Here is a 13,600-nt window from a genome sequence, read left to right on the forward strand (position 1 = left end):
GAGATTGCTTGCATATGTGAGCAATGTGACACTTAAAACATGTTTGGGTTTTTTTTGTTTTTAAATAAAGCAATGTTTTTAAAACCTAAATATAGATGTACAGTTCACAGACGTGATCGGCAGATCATCATTATGAATGGTGAGGAGTTTATTTGTTCTGTTGTGAATTAATGGTTCAAATTTGGAGAAAAGATATTTAAGACAATTTTAAACATGATTTTCCCATCCCCTCTTTTTCTCATGGGTGCATAAATGAAAACAGTTGAAGTCTGACACGTAACATTTAAGAAAAAATGGTTTTATGGGGAACTTCTAAAAGGAGCATGGTGTGTTTCTTTATGTCTGCATTCAAACTTCACTTGGTAAAATGTACCTTTCCTCTTAACCCAGCTGTCAGTTCATAGCTGGTGAAGTGAGACGTGAACATGAAGAGTTAGCCTACCACAATGTCGTAAAACCAAAAAAAAAAAAAAATTGGTATAACTATTAATTGGCCACCTTGAAGATTTTGGAAACACAAACCAAATCTACAGAATCACGCCTTCTTGCTGTTAGTGTAATCATCATTACCCTACATAAGCAATATTTTCTGAAAGCAGATACAGTCTACATAGTTTTCATAATAACCTTCATTTTCTGTTCAGTCTGGATTCAGCTGTCAAGTGATACACAAGATAGTATTTTCTTAACATGGACTCTTGAGGACAGTTAATGTTAGTACAAAACCTTTCCTGAATGTTTCTACCCCTTCATTTTCACTCAGAAACTTATTGGGGACCAGCTACTTAAAAACAAAATCTGACCAAAAAAATCAAATAAACAAAAAGTTTCTTAGCAACCTGGCCATAGCTGACATGAGCTAATGAACCTAAGCTTAAATTATCTAACAAGCAAACTGCAGCTCGGTTCCCTTTTCAAGAAAAAAAAAAAAGTCTGGGAGCTCTTTCAAAATATTAAAGTGGGCTGTCTATTAAGCACATGCCTACTTATACTGTAGGTCTGTTTCTCTTTCAGTACCTGTAGTGATACTGGAATTTCACATTGGCATTTTAGAATCCACACATCTAGCTTCAAGCCACAAGTTAGACAGATTCATCTTTGCACTTCATTGCCATGTTGGATCTGTCACATTGTGTTGGCAGTTCAATTTTTGTCAGACAATTTCTCTTCAGGAAAATAGTTTCACCAACTAGGACATAGTATTTTGACCATTATATGGGAAAATATAGTATGCCAGTCAGTTTATGCAATGGGATCCTGTCAAAGCCCTTTCTCCAGCCTAAGTCACTATTAACTCCATACAGTCTCAGATCAGGTACAAGGGCAAAGGTTCAACCATAAAACTTCTGACTTTTGGCATAAATTTAGCAGGGTATTTTGTAAGTGGACACTACAACCCTTATGAGGCAAGAGTGGTCTAATAAATACAACAACAAGAAGGTTACAAAATGGGGCCACATATTTAAGGTATAATATAAAGCATGAGAAAACACTTTTTAATGGGGCTATATCCCTGAGTCTCTATCCTGAGGGCAGTGGAAGTACATCAGTGGGGCTTCTGCCGTCTGATTGGGTGCAGCTGTGGTCTCGTATCCCCAGAGAGTAACCAGGTTGGATTGTTGGAACCCACTGCTGAGTACCTAACCTTATTCAACTCAAGTCACACAAACGCCAAACTAAAAACATCAAAGCACCTTTAAATGATTGAGTCCCAAAGGCAAAAGGAAGTTTTAAACAAGCCAGCTCACCTAATTAGACTACATCAACAATGTGCCTCTGCAACTCGACAGGAGAGGGGTTGATGTTTCTGTCTAACAGGTTAAGCTATTCCAAGAAACTTTTCAAGTTCAGTTTTGAATCAATAAAAGTAAATGGGTTGAGTGCCAAGAAGAACCTACTGTTGAATAAACATCCAGGAGCAAGAATTCATCAAGAGATCTGGCATTAATGACAAGGAATCACTCACTCGGCTTTATGTGTGATACATCCAATGGCGGTTTGGTTCTAGCATGCACAACATAGCTTTCGTCACGTTTTAATTTGAACAATGTTTGCAAATCTCCACTACATAATGGTCCTATTTCATGTTCTCATCTGTGTTCCTGACTGTAGAGATATGGTCTTTTGCTGTTTCCATTGCCATTCCCAATATTGTTTAAAAAAATAATTGTTTACATTTTTAGAGCAAAAGATCAAAGTTGGAGGGCTGTTGTGAAAGAGAGACATTTGTGCACAAATAGCATTCCTTTACACAGACACATCCACCATCAGCATTTCCTCTGAGCTTGGGGAAATAGGAAAAAAAGTCTAATTTACCACTATGTCGTAAAGCCAATGTGTAATTTAGAGGCAATCTGGTGGAGCTTTTATACAGCTGAGGAAACACTAAACACCTATAAATAAAAAATGAGACAGGAGCAGAAGTCATATCATTGGACAGCTCTGTATACTGGATGCCTTCTTTAGTTTAAGTAAGATACTGTATGTTTGTTCACGAGACAGATATTCTTCATATATTCACTTTCCCTTATATCTAGCATTTGACTCTCAATGTTTATTGTACTTATTATTACAATATAGATCAATAGGATGATAATAGTCCCACATTGACATGCATTGTCTCTATTTGTAAGTAATACTTGTGCCAGGACGTTTTTACAATCAGCATAAAGTAAAGATGATGGACTATACAGATTTAGTTGGTCATGATATTAAGCCAAGTTATGACAACTATTAGCACCGATTATGTTGTCCTGACTGTCAACCAACAGATGGCATCAACAGCTCATATTATCGCATCTTGTTTCATTTTTTTTCCTTTTTTGGGGCATGCAAATCTTTGAAAACACATCACAAATCATGATATCCATTAATAATGTATATATTCTTGTTAACTTATAAATCAACTCACAGTTTATTTTAACACAAATTGGTACTTTGACATGACATCATTGAGACCAACTGCTGTGGTTTGTCTGCTCTACATTAATGTCTTCACATTACCTAGCAACCTCAGATAGCACCATGACATCACAGGCAAAACCGGCCCTCATTGTAGCTCTTAGTTCACTCGTTGCTACTTAAATCGTAAGCTACTTGGGTTGTAAAACTTGCAATGGAATTTCCCTAAAGCACTATTGTTGTATGTAAATGTGAAACATATTAAAATGTATTTATATCCTATGCCAAGCACACCTAAAACATGGCGATGTTTCAGATTTCACATAAGTCTGGCCTTGAAATACCTAACTGATGTTCAGAATGGTATATTAAGTCAAGGCTTTTGTTCGCACATAAAGAAAATGTGTATAAAGTTACAGCATTGCATACTTACAGAAGTGCTTTCTGGATGCTGCCTTAGCTTGCGCTTGTCATTGACCTATTTGCACATAAATTCCACGTCATTGTGGTTAACAGCTGAAACTGAGACTCTGGGTCCTGGGACCTTTGGCCAATCTGCTGCCCTCTGTATGCACACAGGTCTATGCTGAGTACTTAGACGCCCTGTCAAATATGCCTGGTATCCCATTTTGGCCAGTCTCTCAAAGAGATCTGTTGTCCCTCTTCTCTCCCATTCCCCAGCCACAGCTCTGCATCCTGCTTTCACAGGCAGAGGGCCGGGGGATAATCAGACATACCTCGATACTCTGGATGAGAATTCAAAAGCAGGAATGCTGGTGCTGACAGGTGCCAGAAATGTGCTAAAAGTGTCCTCACTTTATTGCCATTTTTTTTCTCTTTTGTCATATTTTAATTTTATATTGCTGTCATTGTTCCTCACAACTGTGTGATGGTGCTTTATGGTTATCACATATTTTAACTTGGACTATAGTTTGGAGGTGGCATCATGGCTATTACTGTTAAAACAAGCAAAGCGCTCTTGGTGGCACAATAAATGTCCACAACAAAAATAAAAACATGTTCAATGATCATGTTAATGCAACCCCATAAGCATATACTTACTGTAAAGACTCATTTTAAAGTTTACTTTTTTTGTAGCCAGCATGTACATTTTGGTTTTCAGGTGGAATTTGTCAGTTAATAGTTGCTTGTCATAACATCCAAAAGAAATATGCCATTATTTGAAGAAGGGTTGCAGTAGGGAGTCCTGTTTCTGACATATTGACAAAGTTAATTTTTACTGTGTACAGTTTTAAAGCATGCAGCCCATGGTTGGAAGCCATATGGGACATGTCTGACATTATTACGCTATTTGAGTGATGCATAATCTTTGTGCTTAGCAAGGTACAGGGTGCAGGGAGTACTGATTAAGTAGCTTGATCGTAGATAGTTCTGTTTCGGAAGTAACCCCCTCTGAATAGCATGAGAAAACTGTGCCACAGACTTATGACTTTAAACTAGGTCTAATGTGGTATAATACACTGTCAATTTCTGTGTCCTCAAGATAGGAATGTACTTAACCACACCTTATTTTAAGACAAACACAGCATTGGGTACTAACAGGAGTGCAAGTTCTTTTGCTATTGAAATAACGTGGGCTATGGGGCATAAAAATGACTATTGTGTTGGCGGAAACTATTCAAGAAACCTATGCTTTGCACCCAGATGATTTGTGCCAGGCCTATTGACCTTATTCTCCTTGAAATTGTGGAGGAATATTATTTGGTCCTGTGCTGTTTTATTCTATGATCACGAGATAGTTGCCTGCTTTCTCTGTTTGACATTGGGTCCGATTTGGGTGGACCAGATAAAAACTTGCTTCACAGCTGCTTTGATAAACAAGCAAACTAAAGTAAAACTTTACCTGAACTTGTGCTGGCCTACATAGATGAACTTGTGAAAAAGATCAGTCTTGTATTCCAGGTAGTGTTTAGTGGGTCATTCCTTGATGCATTTCCCAGACCCAAAGAGATTAGCTTGGGTTTGTAGCAATACCCAAACAAAAGCAGTTGCTAGGTAAACGTCTATGAGCTGTGGATGGAATCAATAACATCATCCACCGGTACAAACTTAAGCCAAGGAGCCAGTTGGATCCAAAGATAAACTGTGTGTGTGCGTGTTTAGTGTGTGTGTGGGTGTGTGTCTGTGCACTTTTGCCACAGACAGTCAGCACACTCACACTGAAAACATGAGGCTCATGAGAAATGAAGGAATGTAAGTCAGCAATTGTAGAGCCTTCGAAATGCCCCTCAAGAAAAAATAGCAGCAGTAGAAGGACAAATAGCTGATTGCCATGATGAACATGTTTACCATCCACATAAAATGATGCTTTGCACTGTAATAATGCATGATAGCAAATGCGGTTTTATCCTCTATTAAAGCTTAAACCCCTGTAGTTCACAGTGTTTTGTTTGATGTATCCAACCCTCATTCATCTCAATGGCTTGGTATAGATTTGACAGTGTGGGTAACCATATGGGAGGCAGACCTGCTGGATCTGACACAAAACAGCACACCAGCAGAAGCAGTAGCTAAGGAAACCCTACACTTTCAAAACAAAGCATGGCCCACACATTTCAACTATGCAAGAAGAAGCCAACTCAAAGGCCTGCCATAGGAAATGTATACACACAAACATTCATAAATAAAGACAAAGACAGTCACAAACAAACCACAAGCTGGGACCACCATGAATGCTTTCTTTTTCCCTCTGTCTATGTCCTTTCAAGCATCCTTCTACCTGTCATGATGACGAGCTGATCAACCATGTAGTGTTTGTAAAGGTCAGGAGTCACAGTTCAGCCTCATTCTGCCCTCGCGTCACGCAGGCTTTTCAGACCACAGCTGTGACAGCTCTGTGTCAGCTTTATATTTATCCTAAATCACCAGGGTTTTTTTCCCCCATTGCTACTTCCCGTATACCTACGACTCTCTAAAGGCTACATAAAGACCAGCAGTATTCACTTAAAGCACGGCTGCTGACTGCAAAACCCCAAGTGCAGAAAGGAAATTAAGTTTTTCTTCCCCCTCTCTCCAGCTCTATGGGGGGACGGTAGCTGTGTGTGAAAAGTCATGAGATGTGGGATTTGGCAGGAGGTGAAAGTGATGAGTGGTGACTTAAAGGTCAAAGGGTGGTTTGGGAGGTGAGAAAAGGATAGCACCTACATAGAGGGAAAAGCATGTGTGTTTAGGGGAGGGGGGGGGGGGGGGGGGGTGAATGGACTCAGAGGGGTTTAAGTGGAAAGACTGTCAAGTCTTGTGTTACTCTCTTCTTATTTCCTCTCGTCATGCCTTTCTTCCTGTCTGTCTGTCTGAAAGAGAGCTGACGAGGATTGCTGTGCACTTCAACAGTGTGCAGCTTTACAATTCTGTAATTGTCCGGCTGAATAGCAAAAAGAAACACAGGACGTTGAATTTTTAAATCAGATTGTTAATTTCACCAACTAATGTCAGACCTGTGGTGAAACCATATACTGAACAAGGAGTAAAAGAGATAAATAGAGAGCTGACCAGAGAAATACAGAGGGGCAAGTGTTAAACTGAAGAGCAGCAAGGGAAGTACAAGAAGAGCATTAGCCAGATGCCGTCATGATTAAACCCAGATGAGGGGGAGCGTTGTTTCTACATGAAAACAGGGAGATTGGGACTTTGACTTAGCATACATTACACACGACTAAATTCAGGCTGAGCTTAACCTTTGACAACAGCAATACAAATTTGGACAAGCATTTTCTTAGGAAGTGAATGTTGCTTACTTTGCCAATCCTGCCCCAGACACAGGAAGTTGGAGCATTTCCATCCAAACTGCTGGCCGTTAACAGAATAAAGGCCAAAAGACCATCTAGATCATGAGATTAGAGGAGTAGAAGTAGATTTCAACATGAGCAGAAAATTAGACCTCAATTCTTTAAAAGTATGGTGAGAACCTTCAATTATAAACTGGAAGAACAAATCCAGGATCAGATAATGTTGTGCAAGTTCACAACACTGATGTTCTGACTTGTTTTTTTTATTATCAAACAGGCAAACTATATATTTTTATGTATACTTCATATATCGTAGATTCTTCCTGTAGGACTCTGCAATGATTCCTTCAAATGTTCATAAAAACTGGCTTTAGCAGTACCAGGAGCTGAATTGTCTGAAATGCTGTCAGCTTTAGCCATGCCAGATGCAGGTCAAGTTCCTTAAATTGAATCTTGGGTTCAATTGATCTATCAATCTATCTTTATTTGTATTGAACCAATTTATAACAAATGTTATATACAAGGTAGAAGGAAACTCTTGCGCTCCATAAATGGAGGTCGGCGCTCTCAGAGAGGGATCATAGACGATCAAAGTATAATTCAATGGGCTCCTTCTCTCAGGCAGAATCCAAAGAAAGCACTGACGCACATGATTCACTTTACTTTGGTATAAAGGACGAATGCTTCTTCTTCAGAGTCAAACCTTATCTCCAGAAACTTTACAAACGAGCGGGTAAAAGGACATACACTTTGTCTGCTGTGACACAAAGTGCTCGGCAACCCTCTGATCCTAATGGAATGTGAATAGTCGTTCATTGTTTCCGAGTGAGTTACGCTCATTTTCCAGTTCATTAGCTGCACATTGTTTCGTTTAGTTCACCAAATATATGAGCATGTTTAACAAACGTATACTTTTACCAAATGCAGACACAAACACTGCTGATGAAGAATACACACGGCTTCAACAACCATGCAGAATAACATTCTAAAACAAAAAACCATAGAACAGCATCATATAGTGGTTTTTTAAGCTGTGTTAAGGAAAAACAAACGGAAAATATCCTATTAAATGGATTAGAATCAGTTGTCTGACCTGATCTATGATAATTAGGGTTATCATTTAAAGGGTTTCGTTCGATCTTCTGCCTGCAGCTTGGACACCAGAGATGAAAAGAGTGTAACGTTTTTCAATTTCTATTTCTGATCCTAATTCATAATTTGTTATTGTCTTTAAAAAAATGATGAAAAGATCACTTGATTGTACATTTTAGTCCAGCCATTAATAAAATCTTACAGCATAGGTTGTTATTTTTATTAGTTTTTGACGAAGTCTGCTTCTGCTTTTACTTCATAAATACATGCTATCATTAACTCCTGCTGTTTAAGCCTGACAATGGACTCAGTACTTGTTGGTTTAGGAGGGTTATTGGCAGGACATCAGCAGTACTGCGGTTTCAGTGAAAGTCAGACAGTTTGCAAGTTTTTGCACGTCATTGAAGCACTCTGTACACTTTATTACTCTTTATTTTCTATTGTAGACACTAGTATAATGAGGCAACATTTACTTCTTAATCTTCCAGATAATTTAGTCTCTTACAACCTTTGGACAGCACTGTGTCTGCTCTACATTACAACAGACGATTACAACAACGATTTGGGGAAGTTTCTTCATGATGCCGATTTCACAATGTGGACAGTGTTTTATGGACTCCTAGGTAGAAAACCACAGTGAGCAGGACCTTGGAAGGCAGTCAGTTTTATTGTGAATGGAATTGTGAGCAGTGGGGGAGTTTTATATCAGGAAAGCATCTGCCAAAAGCTATTTCATATATTTTCCACCTTAAAACAGGAGGTTTTGTAACCATATGTTTCCAAGTTCTTTTCTTTCTTGTGAATTTTACTGTATTGTATAACAGGTCTTACTAAAACTATAGGGACATACATTAAATATTAAACTTTCATAATACAAGAATGTGTGTAAAAATGACAAATGTTTTACCTCTGTTCTTCGCTTGTTTTTCTTCCTATTTTTGCAGCGCATGTTGGGATTGGCTGCAGTCCAACAAACATGCAGAGAAACAAACTAAAATAGAGAAAAGTTTAATGCCTAATCTCAAGACAAATGTTTTTATTGCCAATGTTTTTTCCCTGTTTCTGAATGTTGATGTTATCAAGATTACTCAGAATCTGCACATCTGCTCTTTTTGTTTTTAGCTTTCTACATATACTGTATCTACCTTATGACCAAATGCAATAATGTCATCAAACTAAAGTTCACGAGAGTGTGGATAAAAGCATGGAAGTAACAATGCCTATGAAGATGATGATGACTTTTAAATATGAAGATATATTGCTTTTCTTGCCTCTGTTTATAATATATCCCTGTGTTTAACTTAGCATTTATCTGCAGTAAATCAACTAGCCTCCGTTGCAGATGTTTAGGCTGATCGAAACAAGTTCATTTCTGTGAAATGAGACCCAGACCGGAGGCTGCAGCCTTTCCTTATTCGTGACAGGAAACAGAAAGGAGAAGAAAAATAGAAAGTGTTCCGGTTAAACATGTATCAAGTAGCATGCACGCACTGTCTGCACTGTTTGCTGTATTTTAACTGTGTTGATCAGATACATTGGCTGTCCGCACACTTGTTTGCAGCCTTTAAACTCTGCGGACCAGACACATGGTCTAGTGACAGAGCAAATTTTGGACCAAGTAAAGAAGAAAGAGGGACCTAAAACTCATTGAGAACAGCGCGAATTGGGACCTTGATAAAAAGCCACTGAGATACATCAGAATAAATCAGGTCAGTCACACAACCTTAAATAATAATCATCATGCAAAATGGATGTAGATGTGCTCACTTAAACAAATGCTGTTGGAAAAAAGGCAAGGCAACCAGTCATAAATGTGATCAAACTTTAGTCTTCAGGAAGTTCAGTTATTGGATACTTTCTGTGAAAGGTATCAATGCCAACTGAACCTGTGCACAATAAAAGTCTATGCACCTGCAAAACTGTATTGGATATTAACTTGTTATATAAAGTAAATACATGCGATTTTGTACACTCTCATAATTAAGTCATTCTTAGTTTGTTCCTTGTTTTTTTTTCTTCTTGAAAACACACCTCAAACTAGCTTTTCTTGTGTGTGTTTGTGTTGTTGTTGTTTTCTTTAGATAAATCCTCATGGAGAGTTTTACAACCTTGCCCCTGTTCTCTGGCAATCATAGCAGCCGCACCAACAGCACATGCTCCCGTGACAATGTTCTGAAAACGGTGGTTTTTCCAGTTCTCTACTCCTTTCTCTTTCTGGTCGGGCTGACCTTTAATGGGGTGGCGGCATGGGTGTTTTTTCGTATCCCATCCAAGTCTTTCTTCATTATATACCTGAAGAATATTGTGGTGGCGGATATCATCATGACCTTAACATTTCCTTTCAAGGTACTGTTTAACTGGTCTTAATTTTTAAGGTACACTAAATCTAAGTTCTTATTTAAGCCACTGATTTAAAGACAATAAAAGGCCATGAGTTATTTTTTTTACAGCCACAAAATTGCAGTTATAAAAATTTATAACAAATTTGTTAAGGATACCAGCAGTTTTTTAAAGTTATCATTGGGAATTCCTGACTTCCTATATCCATCAGCAATGCAAAGCAAGAAATCTTTCATTTTGGCGGGTTCTCAAACTATCTAAAAAAATTGATCCGTTTCATGTGACAATATTTTCCAAGTACCCCCTCATTGTTGTAATATACTAGGCTTATCATATATTATATGCCTAGTAATACAATGTATTAAAATGTCAGCTCAGATGTGTTTTTTATTAAGAGCTGTTATTTTTGTGGTTGCACATTATGAAGTGACAGACATGTCACGATCATATCCGAGTTCATCTATTGGCACAAAACTAAAGTGGGAAGGAGCATTGGAAAAAAATGCTGATTTTATTGGTGCAACAGGTCCCAGTTAGTAGATCTGCTTTTTCAATGATACAGCAGACATTTACAATTTTTTGGAAATATTCCGCAGAGCCCCAAGCAATAGTTCGCAGAGAATCACTAATCTATTCCATCTCTAAAACAACTGGTTACAAATGTGGCATTTTTGATTTATTTCTATATAAATAGCAAATCTGTATTAGTTAGCCAACTTATTCTCTAAGCTTATCAACTTTATATAGGAGCGTTAATGTACATCTTTGTTTCCACAGGTGTTATCAGACTCCAACATCGGCTCGACTGGGCTGCGTATATTTGTGTGTCGGGTCTCCTCAGTACTCTTCTACCTCACCATGTACATCAGCATTCTCTTCTTCGGCCTCATTAGCATTGACCGCTGCAGGAAGACCCTCGAGCCGTTCAGGGCGACTAACGCAGCCCGACTGGCCCGTCGCAAAATCCTCTCAGGGGCCATCTGGACGTTCCAGCTCATTCTTTGTCTACCTAATGTGTTCCTGACGAGTAAAACACCCAAGTCTCCACATTTTAAGTGCAGTGATCTGAAGAGCGATGCTGGGCTTTACTGGCATGAGGTGGTGAATTATGCCTGTCAGGTTGTTTTCTGGAGCAACCTGGTGACAGTGGTAGTCTGCTACACTCTAATCACAAAGGAGCTGTACAGATCCTACTCCAAATCTCAGGGCTCTGGGGGAACTGCTTGTAAAGCATCAAGTGAAGGTACTGTTCGAAAGCCAGGACCGGCTAAAAGAAAAATGAATGCAAACGTGTTCCTGGTTCTGGCCGTGTTCTTTGTGTGCTTTGTGCCGTTTCACTTTGCCCGCGTGCCATACACGATAAGCCAGACCCATGTGGTTATGTTTGACTGCAAACTCAAACTCTTCTTCTTTCAGCTGAAGGAAAGCACACTCTTCCTCTCGTCCTCTAACTCTCTTCTGGACCCTCTCATCTACTTCTTTCTTTGCAAGTCCTTCAGGACCACACTGTTCAAAACCCTGAAGCTGCCTCGTGGTACCTGTAGCAGGCTAAAGAGAGAGTCAGACACGGACACAGACAGCACACCTATGAGAGACTCCTCTGTGTGTACGTAGGGCCTTTACAACAAGTAAGAGGGATTGTTTAACACAGTGAAAGATAGTGATCTATTCTATCACCTGCGTTCACCCACATGTTGACTGGCACCACAGTTGTGCCTACAAACCAACATGAAATGATAATCGCAGAGCAGATTCGTGCAGTTGAATATCTTAAAATGATTCTTGTTCAGTGTGTTTCAGGATTGATCTGACATGTCATCCTCCTTTTAACAGTCAGATTTATCGTTTTCATTAAAATGTAAACAAAGACTTTCTGTCGATCTCCTGTCTACCCTACTGCAGCAGTAACAGGTGCTAACATTTTTCAAAACATAGAACCAATCTTTTCAGTCTGTTTGATTATCAGCTAAAAAAACAAACAAACAAAAAAAACAGAAATCCACTTATTCTAAAAAAAAGTATTTCCCTTAGAGAGGTCAAGAAGCACAAACTTCTTATTATGGTTACTGCCGTTAACAAACCTGGCATGATTTATAAGGTTGTCCTTTCTGTTCTCTATTCCATTCAACAACAACATCTAGACCTTCCTCTTTTAGATTGTCAGAATTGTCTTAAAAAGAAGAAGCAGCAGTATTCATTTATAACATGTAAATAGAACTAATACTCTTCATACCTGTATTTAATCTGAACTCTAACCAATAAACGTGTACAGATCTCTTACTGTTGAATGTGCATGATTTGTTTGGATGTTACATTATAACAAAATAGCAGATTAAATATGATTGAAATCTCTCCAACTGTTGCTGTAATCAAGATTGCTATGTAATAATGTAACTATAAGTGATAATTAATGTACCAAAAAGGCTTTCCACAGGACTGTGTCACAATGTGTTCGAATGCATAGCACTGAGAATGTGAGCAGGTCAGTTCCAGAGAAATCTAAATGAAAAAGAAAGTAACAATACTTCTGTAATTTGGTTGGCACAATGGTTGGCAATGTTTTCCCCACATTTCTTAACCCTAACCCAGTATGACGTTAAGCACTTAAAGTGCACTTTTTTTGCAGTCTTTTTAAGAATTTACCTACAAACTCTAAGAGCTCTAATCACTAGTATCTTTGACTGAATCTCAAAATGTAACCAATACCTTTTTTATTTCTAGGAAAAGAATAATACACTCTAAGAGACAACATGATGAGGCCATTAATCAACATAATTGAAGAAACATCTATTGTCATATTTAACCAGGAGAAAAGACAGATATAAAAGTAAAGACAAGATCTGGATTTGAAGTTCTATTCCAGAGATTGAATGAATATACTGTAGCCTGAAAAAATATTGTTCAGCACAATATATGCAATTTGAATAGTTTTTCCCTCCACAGCAGCTCTATATTCACAGATTTGCATCTTTCTGGTTGAATTGGCTCAAACATCTTCGTTCAACCATCATTGGAAGGTGTTGACCATGCCAGGTGTTCCAGTGTGAAGGTGAGGACATCAAGAGCATCGGTGAGTGACTTAACAAGTGTGTAAAATGTGTTGTCATAAATGTTTCAGATTAGGTGGGTGTAGGGACATTAGGTAAGCTGGGCTCTTGTAATATAGCCATAATTAAGGTCCTTTACCTGCTTTTTGTAAACATAACGATGAGCATGGTGTTGTTACCTGCTCTTTTGTTAATGTTAACAGACAAAGAGTGAGGTCCTTTACCTGCTTTTCGTAAAGTGTCTCAAGACAACACCTGTTATGAATTTACGCTATACAAATTGATTAATAAAGATTGATACATAGATTTTATGATTTGAGTGAACACTTGAAAACAGCTTGAACTTAAATTTCCAATAAGTTCATCGTATCAGTGCAACCGCAGAAACTTAATTGGCCAATATCATCTGAAGCAAAATAAAGATTTTCCTTCTTTAAAGGATCATAAATTTCCTAAAATAATTGAATAAAAGCA

The 13,600-nt window shown here is 38.3% G+C and overlaps 2 protein-coding genes across 3 annotated transcripts in view; one reads left to right on the forward strand and one right to left on the reverse strand.

Moving 5' to 3' along the window:
- Positions 1-13,600, reverse strand: part of aadac (arylacetamide deacetylase) — a 67,834-nt gene that overhangs the window by 38,451 nt on the left and 15,783 nt on the right. The gene's annotated exons all lie outside the window — the stretch shown is intronic.
- p2ry12 (purinergic receptor P2Y12) lies at positions 9,203-12,337 on the forward strand. The gene is made up of 3 exons (XM_079354290.1): positions 9,203-9,448; positions 9,821-10,085; positions 10,857-12,337. Exons 2-3 carry the CDS (start codon positions 9,831-9,833, stop codon positions 11,691-11,693), a joined length of 1,092 nt encoding a protein of 363 aa, XP_079210416.1. The 5' UTR covers positions 9,203-9,448; positions 9,821-9,830; the 3' UTR covers positions 11,694-12,337.

Source organism: Symphodus melops (genome assembly GCF_947650265.1).
Source record: "Symphodus melops genome assembly, chromosome: 10".
In the NCBI taxonomy this organism is placed as follows: Eukaryota; Metazoa; Chordata; class Actinopteri; order Labriformes; family Labridae; genus Symphodus; species Symphodus melops.

Coding starts and splice junctions, on each gene's coding strand:
- p2ry12 (XM_079354290.1), top strand. CDS start 9,831: ATGGAGAGTTTTACAACCTTGCCCCTGTTCTCTGGCAATCATAGCAGC. Junction 10,086..10,856: donor CCTTAACATTTCCTTTCAAG/GTACTGTTTAAC, acceptor TTGTTTCCACAG/GTGTTATCAGACTCCAACAT.